Source organism: Phoenix dactylifera, chromosome 11 (genome assembly GCF_051530095.1).
Source record: "Phoenix dactylifera cultivar Ajwa chromosome 11, Ajwa_hap1_PhDact_Kaust_v1.1, whole genome shotgun sequence".
NCBI lineage: Eukaryota > Viridiplantae > Streptophyta > Magnoliopsida > Arecales > Arecaceae > Phoenix > Phoenix dactylifera.
Genome location: NC_143200.1, coordinates 1,785,633 through 1,812,232, shown reverse-complemented (window position 1 = coordinate 1,812,232; position 26,600 = coordinate 1,785,633). Strand labels below are relative to the sequence as shown.

The 26,600-nt window shown below is 41.9% G+C and overlaps 3 protein-coding genes across 4 annotated transcripts; all 3 read left to right on the top strand.

The window, feature by feature from the left end:
- Window positions 1–2,587: 2,587 nt before the first annotated feature.
- Window positions 2,588–4,695, top strand: LOC120104607 (putative calcium-binding protein CML31). Its single transcript, XM_039116022.2, has one exon. The coding sequence runs from the start codon at window positions 3,181–3,183 to the stop codon at window positions 3,763–3,765; it is 585 nt and encodes a 194-aa protein (XP_038971950.2). The 5' UTR covers window positions 2,588–3,180; the 3' UTR covers window positions 3,766–4,695.
- Window positions 4,696–12,252: 7,557 nt separating this feature from the next.
- On the top strand, window positions 12,253–17,547 carry LOC113463060 (wall-associated receptor kinase 2-like). Of its 2 annotated transcripts, none has more exons than XM_039116015.2 (4): window positions 12,253–13,347; window positions 14,535–14,690; window positions 14,834–15,998; window positions 16,890–17,547. In XM_039116015.2, exons 1-4 carry the CDS (start codon window positions 12,447–12,449, stop codon window positions 16,903–16,905), a joined length of 2,238 nt encoding a protein of 745 aa, XP_038971943.2. In that variant the 5' UTR covers window positions 12,253–12,446; the 3' UTR covers window positions 16,906–17,547. The 2 variants fall into 2 exon arrangements, with proteins under 2 accessions (XP_038971943.2, XP_026662477.3); XM_026806676.3 differs by having other exon boundaries at window positions 16,840–17,547.
- Window positions 17,548–21,359: 3,812 nt separating this feature from the next.
- On the top strand, window positions 21,360–25,476 carry LOC103713485 (putative wall-associated receptor kinase-like 16). Its single transcript, XM_026806673.3, has 3 exons — window positions 21,360–22,413; window positions 23,964–24,119; window positions 24,258–25,476. Exons 1-3 carry the CDS (start codon window positions 21,561–21,563, stop codon window positions 25,343–25,345), a joined length of 2,097 nt encoding a protein of 698 aa, XP_026662474.1. The 5' UTR covers window positions 21,360–21,560; the 3' UTR covers window positions 25,346–25,476.
- The last annotated feature ends 1,124 nt before the right edge of the window (window positions 25,477–26,600 follow it).

The following is a 26,600-nucleotide window of genomic DNA, read 5'->3' as shown; positions in this document are numbered from 1 at the left end:
AAGAAAAAGAAAAAAAAAAGACTCTGTAAAGTCGAAGTCTAAGGTCAATCACGAAATTGCTGCGAAGTTCACACCTTCTCTATGTCCGTTTGCCTCCGTATTCTCAGCTTTCTTTCTCTCCATTCATATGGGCACCAAAAAGACGCTGGCCCGGCCAACCATAAGGTAAAGGAAAACCAGACGTTAAACTGGGGATGTGGCTTTCCAAGTTCCATTGCTGGCTTCTCGAACGCTTTCCGAGAGTAGGAATCATCGGTAACAAGGCCAGATTGATGGGAATCGGGTTGGGGGAAGAGTTTTAGTGAGATTCTCACGGGAGGAAGACCAACAGTAATCTTCCTGCTGTTTGGTAGTAACTCAAAATGGTCTATTATCTGCATTCCGTGCATGGACTGTAAATATTCCTCTTCTCCTTGATAATTAAACTGGGTTAGGAATTCCTAACTCTTTTCTGAATAAAAAAAAAGATAGAAGAAACTTAAACACACCTACTTCTATGCGTATACGAAACGCAAAGTTGATTATTGGTTTACTTAATCAAACCCAACTCGCACTGAAAAATTTGATTGTTAGGATCACTCATTAATCCTCGAGTCTTTCTTATTAATTGGTCAACAAATTCTGGTTGGGCGTGTGGTTGCCATAAGTCCGGGACAATGCTTCTTTGGGGTTCAGGTTGTATGTTTTTTTCATGCGAAAGAATGATTGTTCTTCTTTCATGATGTCAATCATTGGATCACATCCAACGCAGATCTCAAAATACTCTAAATTTCTTCATTCATTCATCTAAGCAACCATTGCATGATTCCATAATAGATTCGTGCCTGCGAAGGAAGAAAAACCCCTCTTTCATATGAAAAATACACCCCCCATCCAATTCTCAATTTGAGTTGGGCTCCATATGACATTGAAGTGGCAAATATTTTTTTTCCTTTTTTTTATTGACCACGTAAATTGGCGGTCCTTATTGGCAGCAATCTGTGTGTGGGAGAGAACAATAACTTTCTTTGATGACTAAGTCAAATTTTATTGGCAATAAAACTTGGCTCTGGATCTCCCATGTTGGGGGTTGAATGGGAGAAGATCAGTCCTATAATCATCAGTCTCCATGAATCGTGTGATCATCTGCGATTGTACTGATCTATCCTACTTGCGGGGCATTCTCCATGTGTAGCCAAAGGCCCATGCAATCATGGGCGATTGCGTGATTTACAGATGGCTAACACAATTAATTTCGAGCCCAAATTAGAGATGAACCTAACCATGTGTACGATAGACTCACGAAGTTGATAACTAGATTAGAGATGAACCTAACCATGTGTACGATAGACTCACGAAGTTGATAACTAGATTTTTTACAATAGCAGTTTGTTTTGTTTGAGGCATCGATAACGATTAATTAAATCAATTATCATATTCTAATCTATCCTTTTTTAAGATCGCATCTATATATCTGCACTCTCTCTTTGCGTAGCCAAAAACGAGTAGACCAAGGCTAATGCTCATAGCATCGAGATTCTAAAAAATAAGAGCTCCAGAGAGATGATCGGCGTCCTTTGCTTAAGAGACAAGGGATGATACCATCCCAACTACTATTTGGTGGTTACCTAATTTGTATATTTAATATCATCATGGAATTGGGTTGATTTTATTTTTTTAATGATTTGGTCGACGGAAATATAACAGCCATCCACTAGATTCTTGGTTCCTTTCGAACCAGCCAAAATGAGAGAATATTTCCTTGCCATTTGGCCTACTTTGTTATATTTTTATTCGATTCTTATCTCCTTTGGAACCAACCGAACATGAGTTACGGGGCATTTTTCTACCCTTTGGCCTACTTTGTTGACGTTTGTGGTTGTAGTCGTGCACGCTAGATGACCGATGACCGAGAAAAATGCTGCTGCTAAAAATATGAAGCTTACTAGCTCATTCATATAACATGGTGTTATTAGACAATTTGCGAGGGATTAAACTATTTTTTAGATGAGTCATATCTACCGCGAGGCTAATAAAATAGTGAATTGGATTGCAATATTCTATATTGCATGAAACTAGGTCTTTCTTTATGTTCGATATACTTATATTTGATTTGTGTGATTTGTTAATTCCCTCCATTGAAGAAAAAATTGTAACCTAGTGCATGTTTTGCTACAAAATAGATATTAAACAGTCCTAATCTAATTATGATGCGGACCGTGGGTGAGAAGAGGCTGCACCCTGTCGTGTTTCATGCATAGGATTGCGGAGCCAACTAATGGGTTGGGTCCAGTGTTACAACTTAGATCTCATTTTGGATGCAAACTATGCTGTCTCGAATAAGCTAAGACTCTATAAACAACTTGCCGTGCAGGCTATCACAAATGTTTTCTCGTATCTGATTTGCTTTCTTATTACAATAGAATTCCGCCGTCAATTCTTACGTCTACATCACAGGAACTTGCTCGGAACCTTCGCCTCCTTCAGGAAGGAGCTTTCCTGCTTGAATACGTCGACGGCAATGGCCGTTGAGTACGGTATAAGACATTAAAAGTCTTTTCAGCCACTCTATATATACTTAAGAAACCCCAAGCCAAGATTCCAAGCTCGCAAAGCTTCCTCAGCTTCAATCCCTCTCTTCCTCCCTCCTCCTTGCAATAAGGGGATCCATATTGTAGTTGAGAAACCTTCTCTCTCACCCACTTTTTGACCCAAGTCTTCTCTCAGTTCTCACCATGTTGTACTCTCTAATATGCGGCCATGAAGCTCCATTACCATCAAAACACAAAAGCAAACAATAGGTGTACTTCCCAACTCTCTCTTTTCTTTTGCTTTCGGTAACTTGCTACTTCTTGTTTTCCTCTATAATCCATTCTCTAGTTAAGCCCTGTCCCCCAGTCTTGTAGTCTATTGAACTCCCACCATTCCTCTGAATGGCAGGTGCACCCAATTACCCAGGTCATCCTAACCTTCCACCAAATTCCCTTGCTTCTCTCACTATGTCGCACTCGTTTGCCGATTTCATGAGATTTAATCACAATCCAATCTCAGAACAACGCCTCTCTTTAATCTCCATGGAACAACAGTCTCTCTATAGATTCACCAGCTCCATAGCTTCTGCCCACTTCTTGTGTTTATGAGCTTGTAGCCATCCAAATTCTAGCCGAAGGAAACATTGGCAGCCAATTTCTGCGTTCAAACATGAAGTCAGAAGCGGGAGCCTCCACCAGCTCCACAGCACCTCAGAAGAAAGAGCGGTCCTTTCTCGGTTGGCTGAGCTGCATCCTGTGGCCACCAAAGAAGGAGCAGCCTGAAAAGGCCAAGCCCATTGGGCCCCCGAAGGCATCTCGCATGCTATTGGCTGGGCCGAGTACCCCGCCGTTGCAGCGGCTCTTCCGCTACTTCGACGGCAACGGCGACGGCAAGATCTCCCCGGCGGAGCTCCAGAGCTGCATGCGGACGATCGGCGAAGAGCTCTCGCCGGAGGACGCGGCAGCCCTGGTGGAGTCCACCGATTCTGATGGTGATGGGCTGTTGGCCTTTGATGAGTTCGTCGAGCTGGTGACCCCCGAGGGAGAGGAGGAGAAAGGGAGGAATTTGAGGGAGGCTTTCCGGGTCTACGAGATGGACGACCAGGAGTGCATCACACCCACCAGCCTCAAGAGGGCACTTGGCAACCTTGGAGTGTCCAAAACAATCGAGGACTGCACGATCATGATTCGTCAGTTTGATATCAACGGGGATGGTGTGATCAGCTTTGATGAGTTCAGAATCATGATGCTATGACTGCAAGGCCATAGTATGGGTGCATGTATGTCATGTGGTTTGTGGACCAGTGACATAGTGAATATCAGCGTAATTATTTCGGACTCGTTTGGTCTGTGAAAGGAATTTTGCTTTGCTCGAATATTTTTTTTCTGAAAAATTGATACTTGAATATATATAATACTTAAAAAATAATTTTTACATATTTAGTTGACCATAAAAAAAATGATATAGGGGCGACGTCTGAGCTCAGAGCAGAGGAGGTGTAGATTTTGTGATCAGGTACAGAGCTGGCCCAATCCTTAGGCGACCGAGGCGGTCGCCTAAGGCTCCGACCTAAAGAAGGCCCACCGTAGGAAAGACCTCAAAGACAAAATGGAAAGGAAAAAAGTCCTCCTGTGAGTTCGCCTTAGGCCGACTCACTGCAAAGAATGCCTCAAAGACAAAATGGCTTAAGGCTTTTAAATACATTAGGTTGCTCTTGATTAGAAATCATGATTCCAGGTTGATTGCTGTTAGGGGACAACGCACCTTTGGATGCTAGCCATAGGGTTGGAGCTCAGGGCAGCATGGAAGGGTATCACTTATGTGAGACGGATTTTGGGGGCTGAGAGTATCCTCCTTGAAGGGGACGCAGCCACGGTGATTGAGTGGATATGACATAAGGGGCGGGAGGGAGATGGATATTCGTTGCTGTGCGACATTCGTTGGCTGGAGAGAGAGAGTGCAGCACCTTTCAGGCTGTGCATATATACCGAGAGGCGAACAGAGCTATAGGCTGGGTCGCCTCTTTTACTGCTCAACACTCAGGAGAGGTTCTCTGGACATATCATGCAGTTGCTCCACCTCTACACTATCTTTTCTTCATTGACTCTCTTGGTTGTACTCACATTAGCTCTGTCTGAGCAGCTGTTGTACCAAAAAAAATAATATAGAAAATATTTTTCAGAATGACTTATGTTTGGCTAAGCATCCACTTTTTTAGAATAGTTGTATAAAATATATGTTATGCCTTTAATAAAGGGACTATAAGAAAAACATATCATATGCATAAATTTTAAAATCAAATATTTGGAACATGTTTTGATAGCTATTTTTACATATTTTTAATTATAAAAATATTTGTTCCTGCGGCTGCTCTATTTTTTCGTTTAATAGAATGAATTTTCTTAAAACATCAATTTATGTTTGGTTTAAAAGTGAGCTTTGGTTCAAGGATAAGATTGCTCCAACATGATCTAGAGATCATGAGTTCGAAATATGAAAATTGTCTTTCTACATACGAGGTAAGGCTACATATATATATATATATATATATATATATATATATATATATATATATATATATAAAAACCATTTTTAGACCCTGCAATAACAGCAACCATGTGCACCAGCCACCATTCATGAAAGTGAGGCTTGGCGCAATCGTAAAATTATTCCATTAAGTTCGAAATACAGAAATAGTCTTTCCATATACGAGGTAAAACTACATACATCTGAGTCTGATTCAATAATGGTGGAAGCCTCGTGCACTGATCATCTATTTTGTTATCTAGTTATGTTTGTTTCAAGACCAATTAGCACTTATCTTAACATTTTGATAGGAAAAGAAGAAGCAAGCATTTAAAAAATGTCGGTCTGCCTACCTGCCAAGTCCCCATATTGAGCTGGCCACCGATGATTGGAATCCTCGGCATATGTATGTATGTATGTATGTATGTATGTATATGTATATATATATATGTATATATATTTTTATATGCTGAAGTTTTAATACCATAAACATTCAGAGAGAGATGGCATTACCACCAAAAAAGAAAAAAAATACTTACGTCAGGGCACAACCAAACATCGATGATTTGATGTGTGCTAACATGTCATCAGCTAACTCTCTCCTTTGATCTGACACTAATCAAAGATGCTCAAAATCACTTTTTGGCAATATATACAATTAAGCTAAAATGAACTAACTATAGCCTATAGGCAAAGTTATAGCTCAAAATGATAAGGAGAGACTTTTCCTATAATGTTATTAGACTGTAGAGGTGGCAATCTACAGGTCATGTCGGTTCATGTTTAGGTCAAGTTCAGATCATATGCAAAGGACCATAGAGCCTGACCAAACCCGATCGACGGCCAGCCTGCCGATCTGCAACCAACCCGACTGGCTTCACTTGGCCCAATTCTATCTAATTTTGGACTTTACACCATGTGAGTACATTATTTTTACCATAATTTTCAAACTAAATCACATGACATAAAAGAACAGCATATATCACAAATCTCTAAACAAGTATTACATACCAATTCGAGTTTTAAAACAAGCTAACAAGATCATTGATCCAGTGGCTGATATTCACTCCACAAAGCCATAAATATGAACCCGACCCGACCCGCTCGACAAGCGAACCCAAACAGGTTGGGAATTGGGATGGGCGAGTGGGATCCAGTTCGGTCACGGGGCAAATGGGTTCAGTTCAAAAATTACCACCCCCAAAAATTAAGTTTATCTGATCCATATTTTCCTTTTGGTTTCTTGTTTTGGTCGGCATGTCCAAATGAAACTTTTTTGTCACCTCAGAAGTGTTAAACAAACAAACACCCCTTCCCGAAGTAGAACTAAAAAGATCACATTCTTCCCAAGTGAAAAACACCGGAGGCTTCGAAAGAAAGCACTCAAATTCACAGAGAAAGGGAGGAAAATTAGACAAAAAGAATTCGACATAAAATAGAAGCATAGAGTAAAGGAATTAGGAAAGGGAGGGATTAGAGAGAGCGGAAAAACTGAGAGGGGAAAGGCTCTAATTTTTACCTTGAGGTGATGAGACGGCAGCCTCGCCTATGGGAAGGGATGACGGGGCTTTTTTTTTTTTGTCAAAACGGTATTTGAATTCATATAGTTTTAACGTGAGTACAATATGCCAAATCAAGTAAAAGTAAATAGTACAAAAAGTATGAAATATTAGCTAAGTTTGTCTATAGGACTTTTCTGGAATACTGGACGACATGAGAGGTGATCCAATCTGCTGCACTGTTCGTCTTTAGATATATATGAGCTATCTGAAAAGAGGTCAACTTCTTCGGAGCCCACTTGGTGGCCATGAATAGAGATAGGCCCACCGGGCCACAGACCAAACGGGCCGTGCCTGGCCCGACCTGTTACTAAATGGGCCGTGCCTGGCCCGGCCCGCTTAACCTAAAGGCTAAGCCCGGCACGGCCCTAGGCCCGTGGGGTGGCGGGCCATGCCGGGCCTGGCACGGGCCGTGCCAGGCACAAGACGGCCCGCCTGTCAAAAAAAAATAGCCGTTATGGGTAGCCCATAACGGCTATTTTTTTGGTCCATAACGGCTATTTGTGGCTTTTTACCCATTTTGCCCCACCCAACAACCATAAAACGGCTAATTTGAGGGGTATTTTGGAGGAAAAAAATTGGAGTCCTATAAATACCCCTTTCCTCTCTCATTCTCACCACACCACACCAACTCTTCTCTCCTTCTCTACTACTACTATTTCTCTCTTCTAGCAATATTTAGCAAGTGCTCTAGGCTTCTAGCAATTTAATTTTTAGTTTGCATTTAGCAAATGTTCAAATGCTATACAAGAGGGAGTTATGTCTGCCATTGCACGCGATATTTTAGCTGTGCCGATGTCCACAGTAGCATCGGAATCCACTTTTAGTGCAGGTCGGCGTGTTCTTGACGAAAAGAGAAGTAGGATGACTGGCGAAACAGTTGAGATGCTTCTCTGCTTCAAAGATTGGTTGGATGCTGAGGCGAGACTTCAAGATAAATGTGGACATGATACAACATCCTCTGATGATGATGATACAAACACTACTGAATAGTGAATACTGATGATTAGTAAGATTTTGATCATTTATTTTTATTTCTTAATTTTTTATAATTGTACATTTTTATTTTTTTAATTGTTAAAGTGAGTCATCTCTATTTTTTCTCCTTTCTTATTGTATTCTGGAGGTCAGACCAAACCTCCCTTCATGTACCATTTTGATTTAAATTAATAAACTGGTAGGGGTCTATGCCAAACCCTCCACCATTAAGGTGGCTTTATATTAATAAATCCTTAGTTCCCAACATTTATTAATTTATTAAAAAAAATTTTATAAATAAAAAATTTTATTCCCATTTATTTTAAGGGGGACGAGCCGTGCCTGGCCCGGCCTAGGCCTTTATGGGCAGTGCCGGGCCGGCCCGCGGGCCGTGCCGTGCTTGACCCACGAATCGTGCCAGCCCAGGCCCTTATGGGCCGTGCTGGGTTCGGCCCGCGGGCCAGAAATCCTTAATCCAGCCCGGCCTCCTTTTATGAGCCGTGCCTGGCACGACCCGTTACTGTAGCAAGCGGGCCGTGCCGGAGGTGGCCCGGCACGGTCCGGCATGAGGCACGACCTGCTTCGTGCCGAGCCATGGGCGGCTTTTCAGTACGGCCCGGTCCAATACCTAACTCTGGCCATGAATTTGGGGAAAGGGGTGCTCGAAGTGACACAATAGTTTGTAAAAGAGCTCCATGCCTTTTTCTCATACACAGCTTCCTTCGTTAGGTTTTGAAGTGGCCAGTTTTTAACCCTCCAGTTTGGAGATGTGACTGGAGACTAATATCATTTTTTATTTATTATTTAGAGATTACGACAAGCACTTGCAAGTTGCAACCTTGTCTCACGAGGACCTCCCAACAACCGATGAAAGCACCAAGGCGGAAGCATCTCGTCTCTTTTCATGGCCAGCTCACCCCACTCGATCTCTCGTTGGGAAACGTATCTAATTAAACCACGCAGCGCCCCTCTAAACCCATAGTTGATAAGCCCATTACTCTTTTCCATGACAAGGCTGGATATTAAATTAATCTCCATACGACATTTATTGCTCTATTTTAACGCCCACCGTCCCTTTTTTCTCTTAATTATATATAATGATGCTGCAAATTTTTTTCTTTTCTCTTTGTATAATTAAATAATATAGTACTCACCAGGCAATAATAGTCCGTATAACCTAACTCAAATAATTAACAAATAAAATAATCAAATAATTCAGAAACAAGGTACATCATAATTTTTTAATGTAAAAAATCTTTCTATATGATGAAAAAAAATCATGAGATCTAGATTAGACAAAAAATACTACTATTTAAAATAATAGGATTATAATAGATTCTCTCTAGTTCAACTAGAGGTTGTACAAACATCAACAAAATTTAATTTTAACTTTCACAACAAAAATATTTATCACCAATAAGACAGATTTCAGCAATAAACAATAAAATAGGGAATATATCTCACCAAATGTTGAGGCTTGAAATCATCAATGGAGAATGCATTTCAAAGATCCAAACTGTTCAATCTGTAGCTCTCAATGCCGAAACAACATATTGAAATTTCAACCAAATCTGCATACAATCAATTGTCCAATCATCCGACAAAGCAACACCTTTCTTTCTCTCCTTCTCTATTTTTTTTTATTCCGTTTCTGTAGAGTCCCCGACTCCACAGTCTCTATTTGCGATAACCTCACCCAACCAGCTGTTTCTTTCTTTTTTTTTATTTAAATAATATGGGTCCCACATGAGGAGGAACCACACCAACAAATCTTTCTCTTTCAACTCATCTGGGAGGTTCTACCAAGCCCACTTTCTTTCTACAAGCAATAATATTTTTCATAAGCAAGATTTTAGTAGCCCATTATCATCAGTATGAATTTTTTCAAGAGACAATACCTTCATCTTCAAAGCATCCCGAACCCAATGATATCTCACATCAATATGTTTGGATCTCGAATGAAATGTTGGATTCTTTGAGAGATGGATGATACTTCGATTGTCATAATAAAGTATATATTTCTCTTGTTCTTGGCCCAACTCTTGTAAGAAATTTTTTATCCACAAAAGTTCATTACAAACTTATGTAATTGCAATATATTCGGCCTCCGTAGTGGACAAAGCAACACATTTTTGTAGCTTAGATTGCCATAACACTGCTCCCACTGGAAAAGTCATCAAATACCATGATGTGGATTTTCTATAATCTATATCATTGACCATATCAGTATCTGTATATCCATCCAACACAGGTTTACCATTACCAAACATAAATAGACTTTAGAAGTGCCTCTGAGATACCTGAGAATTCATTTGACAGCTGCCCAATGTTCCTTACCAAGATTAGAAAGAAACCGACTTACAATACCAACTGCATGAGCAATATCCGGCTTTGTGCAAACCATGACGTACATCAAACTGCCAACTACGAATGCATAAAAAATCTTCTTCATTTCTTCTTTATCTTTCTGACTTGTAGGACACTGCTTGGAATTTAACTTTAAGTGACCTATAAGTGGAGAGCAAACTGGTTTGGACGTGCTCATGTTGAACCTTTCTAATGCCTTTTCGATATATCTCTCTTGAGATAACTAAAGCTTTCTATTTTTCCTGTCACGAGTAATTATTATGCTAAGCACTTGTTTAGCTAGCCCCAAGTCCTTCATAGCTACCAATCATCAAGACAAGCGCATGGCGAATGGATCCCATAGGAACAAGACATGGAGATTGGTGTAGTGCATGACCGCCTAGCGATAAAATACTTACTAAAATCTTTTAATGATGAAAGTAAACAATTTTATGGCCAAATTTTTTGTTGTTAAAAGTTTGTGTTTTTTTAGTGAAATAAGCCATGCAGTAAAACATAAACCGTAGGACATTGTCTCCATGGCCTGGTGGCTTCAACGAAAAGCCACTTTAGTAAGATACTGAACCAGAATGAATAAATATCTCAGGTATAGAAGTCCTCGCAGGAGGCTGCATAAGTTAATTTTAACTTTTTAGAACTAGAACAAGTAGAAGTCCGGTAGATTCAAACCCAGGTCACTAATATTAACATCCAAGAACTTCATCAACCAAAATTGAATCAGCATCTTTTTTGATGTAATGTAAGATTTGAATCTAGATGTTGTAGAATTGTTTCTGCAGGTCTGCCTCACATTGACCAATATTTTGTTGTCAAAAAATGTTAAGTGTCTCATCTCTTGATCTTGATGATCATTTTACATCTTAATCTCTAGCTGTTTACGTATTTATATACAATTGCATGCAAAACATATATAAGTGTCTAGAGCAATAGATTTAATGATGTGGACCAATAATTAACTATATATAACAAGGACTAACACAAAATCCTAACCAATAGCAAATCTAAAATATACAGGCCAGTTCAGAAGCCATTCAATACCTTAAGATCCACCTGAAAGGCCTTTCTTAACACCGCATTTTTCTTTTTCAAAAGGAGGGTTATACATAGGTCATCTTCGTGGAACAAAAGATGCTATTTCTAGTAGTTTTTGTTGACGTCTCTCTTTTTTTGATGAAGCTTTGTGACCCCTCTTTAATTTGTTGACCTCTCTTTTTGTTGACCTCTCATGGCCACCTAACTGCTACTAGTAGAAACGGTAGAGCGAGTCTCAATTCACTCCCTTTTTCATTGGTTCTTTCTTCATCGGTGAACGTCTACCCAAGAGCTCATGTTTTACCTTCTCCTCTGCTGTCCCTCTAAACATACGTATTGCATCACCATGAATATTCCCTAGTTTGAAATTATCTTCATATAGGTAGGTGTCTTCTATTCTTTGATGGACCCCAAAGGAAGACTTTAGCCTCTAACGGGGCTTTGGTCCCTCATTTTAGTCAAGCCGACTGGGGCTTTGTGCCTCAATTATTGGCATAAAGATAACGAAAGCTTCAAGAAGATGATATCCTTTTTATTCACATCCATATTTTATCCATCTTCAGAGTAACTGATCTCCTCACTGGGCCGGGGGTTGTCCTCCAGATATTCCAGAAGTCATCTATTTGATCTACTTAGTCCGCCAAATCCAGATATTTACCATAGCATGTTGTTTATCCTCTGTATATACTCTTCTCCGAATCCCTAAACTTTGTTTATACGACGGGAAAAGTACTTGTGAACGCACAAGTGCTTTTGAACACCTTAAACTGAGGCTCATAAGGCTATGTAGATCAGATTTAGTAATTGCAGTCAATCGATCGTGAAATCTTTTTTCCATGAGAATGAGTTTGGATCCTCTATAATGCACTACAGAGGATGATGGGTATATATTTGGATGGATGATCTTATTGGCATACCAAACACGCTAGCTCGATGAACACCATAGGTTGAGGGCTGGGCCCCAGCCACCAATATTATCTCCAAGATAGGTGATGTGTTGCCTGTCTATATATATATATATATATATATATGGTGCGTCCGCTGCTCATCTATATATATATATATGGTGCAAAATGGACATTGCTCTTATCTTTCGCATGAAAGGTTCAGCAACCCGAACCCATGCAAAACACGCGGAGGATCCAAGACATCCATCCATATAAGCTCGCTGAATCTGACGGCCAGAAATACTCTAGGTTGACTAAAAGTAAACATCAAACTTTGAAGTCTTTGTCGCACCTTGTTTAATATAAAGTACTAGTACTCCGACAAGAACGCCATTGCTGTCATACTTCGCCTTTAGCTTTTGCGTCGTTCTGGCACTGTGGGAATTGATTAGACGGGCTATGATGATAATGGAGCTCGTCCAAGTGGGGCAGCCGTCGACTATTCTTCGCAATCAGGTGAGCACGCAGCCGTGACGCCGGAGCTCTGTCAATTTAAAGGATACCATAGCCCAAAATAGATCTGCAAATGGAGCAGCACTACTCAGCCCCCCTTGTGAGGAAGAAGCTAGAAAGAATGGTTTGGCAAGCAGCTCTTCTTGTTCAGTTGGCGAGCCTTGCAGCAGCATCAGGAGCACGGCATATCGCTCGGTCCGGCTGCCAAGCGAATTGCGGAAACGTCAGCATCCCCTACCCTTTCGGCATCGGCAAAGGCTGCTTCCTCCAAGGCTTTGAAATCACATGCAACACATCCTTCAACCCTCCCAAGGCCTTCCTTGGCCGTGGCAACATCGATGTCGAAGAGATCCAGCTTCTCCAGGGTCTGGTGGTCGTCAATAACCTTATAGCCCGTGACTGCTACGCCAAGAATGGCAGCCGCCTCAACCGCACGTGGACAAGCATCAGGCTTTCCAAGCCCTACAAGTTTTCCAGCACCCGCAACAAGTTCGTGGCGATCGGGTGCGACACCATCGGACGCCTCGCGGACATGGAGATGAAGTTCGAGACCGGGTGCTTCTCGCTGTGCAATAGCACCAGCTACATCACTAATGGGACCTGCAGCGGCATCGGCTGCTGCGAAGCAGTTATTCCAAAGAAACTCAGGTCGTTCGGGGTCTACATCAACAGCTATCAAAACCACACCAAGTGTTGGGATTTCAATCCTTGCAGCTACGGTTTCTTGGCTGATGAGGCGCGGCTAAACTTTAGCGTCGACAGCTTCTCTCGTCTTGCCAGGAAGAAAAAGATCCTGGTGACGCTGGACTGGGCCGTAGGGAACAAGAGCTGCGAGGAAGCTCGCAATAACCGGACGAGTTTTGCGTGCAAGGCCGAGCACAGCTACTGCGTGAACTCCACCAACGGAGGGGGATACCGCTGCAATTGCTCGGAAGGATTTGAAGGCAATCCTTATCTAGAAGACGGATGCCAAGGTAATTCCGTTTCTCTTTTTTTTTTTTTTTTTTTTGGGTAAAAGCGGCAATTTATATAGCTCTAACCTGAGTACATCCTCCCAAGTCACGAAAAAGTAAAGAATACAGAGAAGAGGGAATGTCTCCTATAAAAAAAAAAGTAATTCCGTATCTCTTAGAAACGCACCATGTACAACTCATAGAATCCCACTCTTTCAACTGAAGATATATAGTGGCTACCGAACAACTTAATCTAGTTTTCCATTACTGCTAGTTATCGTTCCATTATAACATCTAATAATAGTTATTTCATTAAAAAAGAAATCCAATCAGATGTTTTACTATGCAAATGACAATCATGTTTTTTTAATGCAATAAATTTTGCAACTTTTTGATGTCTCGTTGTTGGGGGATATTAGCCCCCCTTTACATCATTGCCTCCCCTTTACATCAAAAAAGAATGTTGGGCTTTGCGTGGTTAAATGAATTCTTGAGCTTATATAGCCTAATACTACTTTGCCTACTCCCTTCTCGGCAGAACAACAACACGTTCATTTGATTTTGAGTGTTGATTACTCGACTGATGACACCCTTTTAAGACTTGGGAATGGTTTGCCTAATTCCTATCCCACTTTCTGGAAAAGTTCAGAAGTTCTTATTAGTTGGATCAGGTCACCAGGACCGGTCCAACCATAAAGAGGCGCGCACAAACACGGACGAGGAGCAATAACTAATAAGGGCATGTTTGTGCGCTGTCCCAATGCAAGTTATGGTTGGACTGGTCTATCTCTGAGTTGGTCAGGCATCTCTTTCACCAAGCTCAGGCATCTCTTTTTGGTCCATCGCCAACTCCAATCAGGCTTGGGTTGCATTGGTGTTAAGTCATGCCCGGCTTGTTTAATGGGCGGGCTTAAATTTCAGACCCAGCCGATTTTTTGGGCTCAAAAATCAGGCCGAAGCTCGTCCTAAACAGTCCAGTCCTCAGAATCAGAGTAGCTCTAAATTAGACCTCTCTCTAGCAATCTAGCATCCTCCCGGATCTTCACCCTTATTATCTTAGATTCGGTGGAGGAGAGGGGTAAAGGTGGTAAATCATTTATTTGTTAGATTTGGTGACTGGCTTATGTCATCTTAGATTTCTGCCTGCATGCTCAAGTGGGAATATCTTAGTACTCTTTCTGACTAACATCTTGATGGCTACTCTCTAGATATTGATGAATGTACATCTTCACCCTGCGTAGAAAGATGTGAGAATGTACCTGCAGGAAGCTATACCTGCTATTGTCCTTGGCACATGTATGGGGATGGCAAGAAAAATGGAAGCGGCTGCAAATCTATATCCAAGCTCCTCCACTGGGTTCTAGGTAAGGCTCTCTACACAGCCAAACCAAACCAAATTAGCCAAGTGTTATTAGATCTTCATGCATGGTATACATTGCAGATGAAAGAGCCTGGTTTCACATGTATATAAACTTCCAATTTACCTCTACGTACTTAATTCTTGTAGGCTCAGGGTTTGGTCTCTTAGTTCTGGCTGTCCTCAGTTCTTTGCTTTATCTGATGATCAAGAAACGAAGACATATTAAGCTCAAGGAGAAGTTCTTCAAAAAAAATGGAGGTATTCTGCTACAGCAGCAACTCTATTCGCTAGAGGGTAGTGCCCCAGTGACAAAGTTGTTTACCAAAGAGGAGCTCTTAGCAGCCACTGACAACTACTTGGAGAGCCGCATCCTTGGCCAGGGAGGTGCCGGGACAGTATATAAAGGAATTCTTCCGGACAAAACAATCGTGGCGATCAAGAAATCTAGAATATCCGACGATAGCGAAATCGAGCTGTTCATAAATGAGGTGGTGGTTCTTTCCCAGATCAACCATAGAAACGTAGTGAAGCTCTTGGGGTGCTGCTTGGAAACCAGAGTCCCACTGCTCGTTTTTGAATTCGTGCCCCACGGATCCCTCGCTCACATGTTACACAGTGAAGGCGGCAAAGCCTCGCTGTCCTTGGAGTGCCGTCTGAGGATCGCAGCAGAAGTAGCAGGAGCGCTGGCTTACCTGCACTCCGCAGCCTCCGTGCCTATTATTCACAGAGATGTCAAGCCCAGCAATATACTCTTGGATGAGAACTACACGGCGAAAGTATCTGATTTCGGAACTTCGAGGCTGGTTCCCTTCAATCAGAAAGCATTTGAATCATTGATCCGAGGGACCTTTGGATACGTGGATCCTGAGTATTTCCTCACCGGCATGTTCACCGACAAGAGCGATGTCTACAGTTTTGGGGTGGTTCTAGTCGAGCTCCTCACAGGCGAGAAGCCAGTAGTACCGGCAAAATCTATGGAGTTCACCAATCTCGCCATGCAGTTCGGTTCTCATGTGAAGGAAGGCCGTCTTCTCGAGATTCTGGAGCAACGTCTGGTCCAAGAAGGATCTCCTAAGTTGCTTCTAGCAGTTGCAGAGCTTGCGACCCGATGCCTCAGCTTGAAGTGGGAAGAAAGGCCTGCGATGAAGGAAGTCGCCATGGAGCTGGAGGGGTTGAGAACATCCAGCAGGCATCCTTGGGTTGAAAAGAACGAAGAAGAGGGAGACCGTTTGACGGCAGTTGAATGCTCCACAAGTACCTTTGGTGAGGGTGATTCTTCCTCGCACATCATGCTGTCCTTCGACATCTCGCGGTAATTGGATTGGATCAAACTGCTCTAGGATTTAATATGCTGCATGTCCTATATCTTTATTTTCAAGATAAGGATGTTTGTCTAATTTTGAAGATCACATAACAACTTGTATGGAGTTTTTTTTTTTTTTTTTAATGGAGTTTGGACATGAGTATATATTATTTCTAAGATATACCAAATGTGTTGGAATAGAAAAATAAAATCATTTTTTTCTCTCTTATTTTTTTCCTCTTCTACAAATATTTTAACATAGTACCTCCGATATAGCATAATTTTAGAGGTCACGTAACAATATGTATCAGCCTATAATATTTTTTTATTAGTATGATCTTATCAAAATGATTTTAAGAAACACACAATAATTTTATCAGTAAGTATTATTTTTTTATTTAATGTCCGAGTATATATAACTCCGGAGATGTGCCGAAATAAAAAAATAAAATTACTTTTTTTCCTCTTTCCCTCTTTTTTTTTTCTTCTTTTCTTCTACAAATATTTTAATAAGGGAGACTGCAACATGGCAGATCCCAAGGTTCTAAAAACTACATTAAAGTCTCTTTTTAGCTTTGTTTCTTTAGGTTTATGAGTAACTTCTTGACCCTGTGTACTTTAAGACAAGCTTATTAGAATATGAAGAGTAGTATATATTAGACAATCTGAGCCCAAGGCGAGGTAAACAAGATAAACATTGGACACTACAGTACTAGCAGTCGGCATAAAAAAACTAAAAAAAACATAAAAGAGACATTACTATTTGTTTTTATAAGCTGCATCAATTGTCGAGGTCTCAACAATGTCGTAATCTTATAATGAACTTAAAATCCTTATTGATTCTTGCTAGAGAAAATATTGCACTTCGACCTCGAACTAGACCAATCTCATTGACCTCAGATGTAAACCGAGATGAATGATTTCGGCCTCAACTGAGGAGCATACCAGCTTAGGAACCGCCAGCCGAAGAGAACAATCAGCGAGCATCGACAAAGGCTGACAGTCCTAACAACCGACAACCTTGCAGGCCGTAGTTGCGGCAGCACCACACTCTGCGCTAGGCCTATGCGGCATGCCTCCCACGTGGACTGACCTTTGCACTGCATCCTATCACTGGTTATTGCCTATCTATCATTTTATGCCACGCTGGCCTAGATAACAACAAAGTTGATTTTTCTATATAAAGGGGGAAACTTGGGGGACCTTACAGAGCGACCCTCTACTAAAATCCTCTTCCTTCCATACTGTTGTCTTGATATGCATTGGAAGGTTCCTCTCCAGAAACTCTCCAAAAGTGGACTTCTTGAAGGCCATCCAGTGGAGGAGACCAACGCCCGACGCCTCAACTAGCCTACTCAGTCCGCTTCTAGCAGACCTCAGGGTCGTCCAAGCTGCTCTCCCACCTCGGTCTGAATTCGAATAATGGTTATATAGTAGCCATTTGTTCTCCAAATTTTCTGAAATTGGGATTATTTTGGAAGATAGATTGTTTAAATTTGTAAAAGCATAGTGACAATTTGTGTTAAGAAATCATATAAAAAAGAGGAATTACATGGGATATTGCTTGCCCAAATTTTGAATATGTACTGCAAAATTCTAGCTGGTTATCGAACCAAGAGTACAATATAGGTGGGCATTTTGGCGTGACAGGGCTTTGAACATTTCCGGCTATCGTCCGAGAAAATGCAACCGAAAAGGAGTGTATCAAAATTGGAAATACTAAAAGTAATTGAGTTTCCTTTCACGAAATAATCCTAATCATCTAAAATTGGTTGAGATAAATGGATTTGCTGGTGCTATGAACGAAGTATAGCTTGTAGTATCCTCGGTATATGGTTCTATTCTCCTTTGGGCTATATTTGGGCTTGGACGGGCCTGAGGCCCGTCAGGCTTGGCCTCAGTGTCAGGTAGTGGAGTCCAAACAACAATGAGGCTAGCCCGACTCGGAGCCCAACATGGCTCAGCCCAGTCTGCCACCTAATTGGAATATAGGAACCCTTCACCCTTCCTTTCCACCTCTCATCTCCTCTCTCTCTCTCTCACAATTCCCTTCCCAACTCCCTTATCATTTCTCTTCCTGAGAGCCTCCGGTTGGGTGGTGCCGTCCCCACTGCATCGGGCTAGATTTGGATAGGGCATGTTGGATATTTCGGCCGGCCTTGACTTCGGGCTTGAGTTGGGTTCGAGCTTTAATCTTTAATATTTCGGGTCTAGGCCCAGACCAAATCTTGAAAAATTCATCAAAACTTGAAAAAAAATCATCTGAGCTAGGACCATGCTGCATGGAAACCTGACCCAACCCAGACTAATAATTTCATCTCTAACATCCGATAAAAAAGGGTGCGACCATGTTAAGATTGATGAAGGTTAGTCCATGGAAAACATTTCATGGGATAGATAAAACATGGGGCTATCTGGTCAACAGAATTAGTGAAATTAATGGGACGAAAAGGGTTCCCTGTGAGTTCCTCTCTTGGGAAGTTTCACCTACTATCAAACAAGTCTTGTGATGATACATCCAATTTACCATTGTACAGATCCTGTGGTTCCATTTCCTTAAAAGGAACATGTGCTGCATGACAATTAGTTACCTTTGTTATATGTGCGATCAACTTTAATGTGTGAACAAATCTTGCATGTAACATTAGACCTTTCATATCTTCAGTCCTAGAAGTTGGGCCAGCCCACAGACTGAGTTTTATATTGTTGGAATAAATTGCTAGGCTTTCTTTTTTTATAAAAAGAGAAAAGTTCTGAGATGGAAGTGATGTCATGGTCTCATGGAGTCGCGGCAGAGATATTGTACAGAATAGAACTTTTTTTGAAGGATTAATGAGAAAATATTTGCTAGAAATGCAGAGCAATCAGTTTCAGGCTACAAAAATCCAAAATTTTAATCAAAAGAAAAAAAAAAAACTAGACACAAGGGTCAAAGAGCATAAAATTTTGCAAGGGAGCTAACCTCCCTCGTTCCTATGTTTTGCATTGTAGAGAGCTACATAAAGTTGGATAGCCACCACATCATTCATTTCGGAGATGAAAAATTATGTCGTACACCACATGTACCAGTATGGCTGTGCACCATGCCAATTATCGTGTCTCGTTCTTGTGGGCCAAGACACGAGAGTATGACGAATGGATCCTGTTGCCGGGGGGAGGGGCCTTGAATTTAGTCCCACATCGGTTAGTAGCGGAAATGTTCTGTGCCTTAAATGAGGGGTGGAAATCTTTTCCTCTCGAGGTGCCTTTTGAAGGGCAAAACTGTAAGGGCAACACATCCTATAGAAACAAGACCCCCTGGGGACAAAATATTTTTGGTTACTAAAATTTGTTAATGATGAAGGTAAACAATTTTATGGCCGAATTTTTTGTTGCTAAAAGTCCGAGTCCTTTTAGTGAAATAAGTCATGCAGTAAAACATAAACCGTTGGACGTTGTCTCCAGTACATGCCCCGGTGGCTTCAACGAAAAGCCACTTTAGTAAGATACTAAACCAGAATGAATAAATATCTCGGGTATAGAAGTCCTCGCAGGAGGTTGCATAACATTTGTTTTTAATTTTAACTTTTTAGAACTAGAACAACTAGAAGTCCGGTAGATTCAAACTCAGGTCACTAATATTAACATCCAAGAACTTCATCAACTGAGATTTGAATCTGCATCTTTTTTGATGCAATATTATGTAAGATTTGAATCTAGATGTTGTAGAATAGTTTCTGCCTCACACTGACCAATATTTCGTTGTCTAAAAATGTTGTATCTCATCTCTTGATTTTGATGATCATTTTACATCTTAATCTCTAGCTGTTTACGTATTTATATACAATTGCATGCAAAACATATATAAGTGTGTAGAGAAATAGATTTAATGATGTGGACCAATATTTAACTATATATAACAAGGACTAACACAAAATCCTAACCAATAGCAAATCTAAAATATACAGGCCAGTTCAGAAGCCATTCAATACCTTAAGATCCACCTGAAAGGCCTTTCTTAACCCCCCATTTTTCTTTTTCAAAAAGGAGGGTTATACATAGGTCATCTTTGTTGAGCAAAAGATGCCATTTCTGGCAGTTTTTGTTGACGTCTCTCTTTTTTTGATGAATTTTTGTGACCTCTCTTTAATTTGTTGACCTCTCTTTTTGTTGACCTCTCTTATTGTTGACCTCTGATGGCCACCTAACTAGTAATAGTAGACAGGATAGAGCGAGTCTCAATTCACTCCCTTTTTCATTGGTTCTTTATTCATCGGTGAACGTCTACCCAAGAACTCATGTTTTATCTTCTCCTCTGCTGTCCCGCTCAACTTACGTATTGCATCACCGTGAATATTCCTTAGTTTGAAATTATCTTCAGGTTTCTATTCTTTGATGGACCCCAATGGAAGACTTTAGCCTCGCGGGACTTTGGTCGACCATCACTTGATTTAAGCCGATTGGGGCTTTGTGCCTCAATTATTGGCATAAAAATAACGAAAGCTTCTAGAAGATGGTATCCTTTTTATCCACATCCATATTTTATCCATCTTCAAAGTAACTGATCTCCTCAGTGGGCCGGGGGTGGTCCTCCAGATATTCCGGAAGTACTCCATTTGATGCTCTACTTATTCCTCCAATTCCAGATATTTACCCCGTAGCATGCTGTTTATCCTCTATATATACTCTTCTCCGAATCCCTAAGCTTTGTTCATACGACGGGAATAGTACTTGTGAACGCCCAAGTGCCTTTGAACACCTTAAAGCGTGGCTCATAAGGCTATGCATGATCAGATTTAGTAATTGCAGCTAGCCAATCGACCGTGAAATCTTTTTTCCATGAGAATTCTCATGAGTTTGGATCCTTTATAATGCATTACAGAGGAATAAAGGATGGTGCACATTTGGATGGATGATCTAATTGGCATACCAAACAAGCTAGCTCGACGAACCCCATAAGTTGATCTATATTATCTTCAAGATAGGTGATGTATTAACCATCCATATATATATAGCTTTTTTTTTTTTTTTTTTTTCCATACGTCCACCATTGGATCATACAATAGTTATTTCGAGATATGTGTAGATAGATCGATAAAAAAAGTTTCGAGTGCCTTAAGAGCCGTGCGCACATTGTTGAGGAAGATCAGTCTGCCTTCCTTTGCTCGGGAGGTTCACCAACCCGAACCCATGCAAAACACGCGGAGGATCCAAGACATCCATCCATAGAAGCTCACCGAATCTGACGGCCAGAAATACTCTAGGTGGACTAAAAGTAAACATCAAACTTTGAAGTCTTCGTCGCACCTTGTTTAATATAAATTACTCGTACTTTGATCAGAACACCATCGCTGTCATACTTCGCCTTTAGCTATAGCGTCGTTCTGGCACTGTGGGAATTGATTTGCCGGGCTATGATGATAATGGAGGTCGTCCGAGTGGGGCAGCCGTCGACTATTCTTCGCAATCAAGTGAGCACGCAGCCGTGACGCCGGAGCTGTGTCAATTAAAAGGATACGTACCATAGCCCAAAATAGATCCGCAAACGGAGCAGCAGTTAGCCCCTTGTGAGGAAGAAGCTAGAAATTAAGAATGGTTTGGCAAGCAGCGCTTCTTGTTCAGTTGGCGAGCCTTGCAGCAGCATCAGGAGCACGGCATATCGCTCGGTCCGGCTGCCAGGCGAAGTGCGGAAACGTCAGCATCCCCTACCCTTTCGGCATCGGCGAAGGCTGCTTCCTCCATGGCTTTGAAATCACATGCAACACATCCTTCAACCCTCCCAAGGCCTTCCTTGGCCGTGGCAACATCGATGTCGAAGAGATCCTGCTTTTCCAGGGTCTGGTGGTCGTCAATAACCATATAGCCCGTGACTGCTACGCCAAGAATGGCAGTCGCCTCAATAGCACGTCCCCGAGAATCCGGCTTTACAAGCCCTACAAGTTCTCCAGCACCCGCAACAAGTTCGTGGCGATCGGGTGCGACACCATCGGACGCCTCGCGGACATGGAGATGAAGTTCGAGACCGGGTGCTTGTCGCTGTGCAATAGCACCAGCTACATCACTAATGGGACCTGCAACGGCATCGGCTGCTGCGAAACATTTATTCCAAATGAACTCAGGTCCTTCCAGGTCCACGTCGACAGCTACCAAAACCACACCAAGTGTTGGGATTTCAATCCTTGCAGCTACGGTTTCTTGGCTGATGAGAGACGGCTAAACTTTAGCGTCGACAGCTTCTCTCGTCTTGCCAGCACGGAAAAGATCCCGGTGACGCTGGACTGGGCCGTAGGGGACAAGAGCTGCGAGGAAGCTCGCAATAACCAGACGAGTTTTGCGTGCAAGGCCGAGAACAGCTACTGCGTGAACTCCACCAACGGAGGGGGATACCGCTGCAATTGCTCGGAAGGATTTGAAGGCAACCCTTATCTAGAAGACGGATGCCAAGGTAATTCCGTTTCTCTTCCCGGTAGCCAGAATTCCGTCTTGACTTGGTAAAACTGAGTATACGTACCGTGCTCTTCCATGCGAGGTTCAAATCTTGGTTGGGAGGTCTCGCCAGGTGTTTAATTAACGGGAATATTTTCATTAATTGTTTTATGAGAGAGATCGCTCTAAACTTCCCACTCCTGGTATAGCTCGAATAATTTCAGAAACACACCATGTAAAACTCATAGAATCCCACTCTTTCAACTGAAGATAGTGACTACCGATCGCAACTTTATCTAGTTTTCCATTACTGCTAGTTACCGTTCCATTATAACATCCAATAATAATTATTTCATTAAAAAAAATCCAATCAGATGTTTTACCATCCAAATGACAATCATGTTATTTTAATACTATAAACTCTGCAACTTTTTGATGTCTATTCAAACCTTGATCGTGAGTTTGAATCTCTAGGCATCAGGAAGATCACGGTTGGGCTTTGTGTGGTTAAATGAATTCTTGAGCAGGACACCAGGGCCAGTACTCCAACCAGACGCACAAACACAGACGAGGAGCAATGAGGTCATGTTTGTGCGCTGTCCCAAGTTATGGTTGGACTGGTCCATCTCTGAGTTGGTCAGGCATCTCTTTCACCAAGCTCAGGCATCTCTTTTTGGTCCATCGCCAACCCCAAGCCTCGGAGTTTGGTAAGGTATGGCCAAGCTTACTCAAACAGTCAAACTAGAGATCCACTTGATAAACCGAGTTTGGGTTGTGAAACTTACATCCAAGATTCGGCTAAGGGTTCGCAGATAAGCGTGCAGGTTGTAAGCCAAGTCATGCTTGGCTCAGAAATTCATTTTTCTGAGCTCGGCTTCCTCTGAGCTAGCCGAGCCGAGTCATTTTTCTTTTTATCTTGGAAGTTAAATGAGCCCCATTGAGCTAGGCTCAGCTTGCCCGATTGGCTCATACCCAGTTCAAAATGAAAAAACAAGTAAAGATAAATATCATATAATTTTTTTGTACATATTAAGATACTTGGGAGCCCTTCAAGTTGGCGACAATTAGGGTAGAGTGGTGCAAGAGCTTGTGAGATCATGCGTGAGGATGCAAAATTAAAAAGAAAGGTGTGCCTGAAGAGATAATTTCATATTATATTTTATCACATTATATAATATGTATTTATATTATATTATAATATATATAATATATATTAGATAAAATCAGGTTTGGGCCGTGTTGATGTAAACTTGCGCTCGGCTCGTTTAACAATCGGGCTTAAGTTTCAGACTCGTCCGATTTTTTGGGCTCAAAAATAAGGCCGAAGCTTGTCCTAAACAGTCCAGTCCTTAGCTCTAAATTAGACCTCCCTCTAGCAACCAAGCATCCTCCCCGATCTTTACCTTTAGTATCTTAGATTCGGCGGAGGAGAGAGGTCAAGGTGGTAAATCATTTATTTGTTAGATTTGGTGACTGGCTTATGTCATCTTAGATTTCTGCTTGCATGCTCGAGTGGGAATATCTTAGTACTCTTTCTGACTAACATCTTGATGGCTACTCGATCTCTAGATATTGATGAATGTACATCTTCACCCTGCGTAGAAAGATGTGAGAATATCCCTGCAGGAAGCTATACCTGCTATTGTCCTTGGCATATGTATGGGGATGGCAAGAAAAATGGAAGCGGCTGCAAATCTATATCCAAGCTCCTCCACTGGGTTCTAGGTAAGGCTCTCTACACAACCAAACCAAACCAAATTAACCAAGTGTTATTAGATCTTCGTGCATGACATTCATTGCAGATGAAAGAGCCTGGTTTCACATGTATATAAACTTCCAATTTATCTCTACTTATTCTTGTAGGCTCAGGGTTTGGTCTCTTAGTTCTGGCTGTCCTCAGTTCTTTGCTTTATCTGATTACCAAGAAGAGAAGACACATTAAGCTCAAGGAGAAGTTCTTCAAAAAAAATGGAGGTATTCTGCTACAGCAGCAACTCTCTTCACTAAAGGGTAGTGCCCCAGTGACAAGGATGTTTACCAAAGAGGAGCTTTTAGCAGCAACCGACAACTACTTGGAGAGCCGCATCCTCGGCCAGGGAGGTGTCGGGACAGTCTATAAAGGAATTCTTCCAGACAAAAGAATCGTGGCGATCAAGAAATCCAGAATATCTGACGATAGCGAAATCGAGGTATTCATAAATGAGGTGGTGGTTCTTTCCCAGATCAACCATAGAAATGTGGTGAAGCTCTTGGGGTGCTGCCTGGAAACCAGAGTCCCACTGCTCGTTTTTGAATTCGTGCCCAATGGATCCCTCGCTCACATCTTGCACAGTGAAGGTGGCAAAGCCTCGCTGTCCTTGGAGTGCCGTCTGAGGATCGCAACAGAAGTAGCAGGAGCGCTGGCTTACCTGCACTCTGCAGCCTCCGTGCCTATTATTCACAGAGATGTCAAGCCCAGTAATATACTCTTGGATGAGAACTATACGGCGAAAGTATCTGATTTCGGAACTTCGAGGCTGGTTCCCTTCAATCAGAAAGGACTTGAATCATTGATCAGAGGGACCTTTGGATACGTGGATCCTGAGTACTTCCTCACTGGCATGTTCACCGACAAGAGTGATGTCTACAGTTTTGGGGTGGTTCTGGTCGAGCTCCTCACGGGCGAGAAGCCAGTAGTACCAGCAAAATCTATGGAGTTCACCAATCTCGCCTTGCAGTTCGATTCTCATGTAAAGGAAGGCCGTCTTCTCCAGATTCTGGAGCAACGTGTGGTCCAAGAAGGATCTCCTGAGCTGCTTCTAGCAGTTGCGGAGCTTGCGACCCGATGCCTCAGCTTGAAGTGGGAAGAAAGGCCTGCGATGAAGGAAGTCGCCATGGAGTTGGAGGCGTTGAGAACATCCAGCAGGCACCCTTGGGTTGAAAAGAATGAAGAAGAGGGAGACCGAATGTAATTTAAAGATCACATAACATATTTATCAGCGAGTATTATTTTTCTTATATAAAGTTTGTACATAAATATATATAACTTCTTAGATGTGCCAATTGTGCTGAAACAAAAAAAAAAAAAACTTGGTTTTCTTTCTTTTCTTCTTCTTCTATAAATATTTTAACAAAAGAGATTGAAAAATGGCAAAACCAAAGGTTCTGAAAACTGCATTAAAGGCTCTTCTTAGTTCTATTTCTATAGGTTTATGAGTACCTTCTTCGCCGTGTGTGCATTAAGAGACAAGCTTATTAGAACATGAAGAGTAATATATATTAAACAATCTGAGCCCAAGGCGAGGTAAGCAAGATGAACATTGGACACTACAGTACTAGCGGTCAGCATCAAGACAACTACAAAGAAACATAAAATAGACATCACTATTTGTTTTTATAACCTGCAACTATTGCCAAGGTTTCAACAATGCCTTAATCTTATAATGGCCTTAAAATCCTTAGTGATTCTTCCTGCAGAAAGTATTACACCTCGACTTCGGATTAAACCAACCTCATTGGCCTCGGACATAAACTGAGGCGAATGATTTCAGCCTCAGCCGAGGAGTAGACCAGCTTAGGAGCCGCCAGCCGAGGAGAACAATTAGCACGTATCGACAACGGCTGATATCCCTAACAACCGACAGCTTTGCAGCTCGCAGTCGCGGTAGTACCACATCTTGCGCCAGACCTGCACTGCACGCCTCCCACACGGAATGGCCCCCGCGCCGCGGCCTACCACCGGCTATTGTCTGCCATCATTGTATGCCACATCGGCCCAGGTAACAACAAAGTTGGTTTTCCTATATAAAGAGAAAAACCTGGGGGACCTCACAGAGTGACCCACTGCTAAAACCCTCTCCCCTCCATACTGCTGCCTCCTTGTGCATTGGAGGGTTCCTCCCCAGATACTCTCCAGCAAGTGGATTTCTTGCAGGCCACTCAGTGGAGGAAATCAACACCCGACGCCTCAACCAGCCTGCTCAACCCGCTTCCAGCCTACCTTAGAGTCGTTCGAGCTGCTCTCCCACCTCGGTCCAGATTCGGATAATGGTTGTATAGCAGCCATTTCTTCTCCAAATTTGCCTAAGTTGGGATTATTTTGGAAGATGGATTGTTCAAATTTGTAAAAACCTAGTGACAAAATTTGTGTTAAGAAATCATATATAAAAAAGGGAATTACACGAGATATTGCTTGCCCAAATGTTGAATATATACTGCAAAATTCTA

Excerpts from the sequence above, each read along its gene's own strand:
- LOC120104607 (XM_039116022.2), top strand. The coding sequence starts at position 3,181 with ATGAAGTCAGAAGCGGGAGCCTCCACCAGCTCCACAGCACCTCAGAAG.
- LOC113463060 (XM_026806676.3), top strand. The coding sequence starts at position 12,447 with ATGGAGCAGCACTACTCAGCCCCCCTTGTGAGGAAGAAGCTAGAAAGA. Across the intron at positions 14,691-14,833 it reads GCTCCTCCACTGGGTTCTAG|GCTCAGGGTTTGGTCTCTTA; the intron begins GTAAGGCTCTCT and ends TAATTCTTGTAG. Across the intron at positions 15,999-16,839 it reads CTGTCCTTCGACATCTCGCG|AGAAAATATTGCACTTCGAC; the intron begins GTAATTGGATTG and ends GATTCTTGCTAG.
- LOC103713485 (XM_026806673.3), top strand. The coding sequence starts at position 21,561 with ATGGTTTGGCAAGCAGCGCTTCTTGTTCAGTTGGCGAGCCTTGCAGCA. Across the intron at positions 22,414-23,963 it reads TCTAGAAGACGGATGCCAAG|ATATTGATGAATGTACATCT; the intron begins GTAATTCCGTTT and ends CTCGATCTCTAG. Across the intron at positions 24,120-24,257 it reads GCTCCTCCACTGGGTTCTAG|GCTCAGGGTTTGGTCTCTTA; the intron begins GTAAGGCTCTCT and ends TTATTCTTGTAG.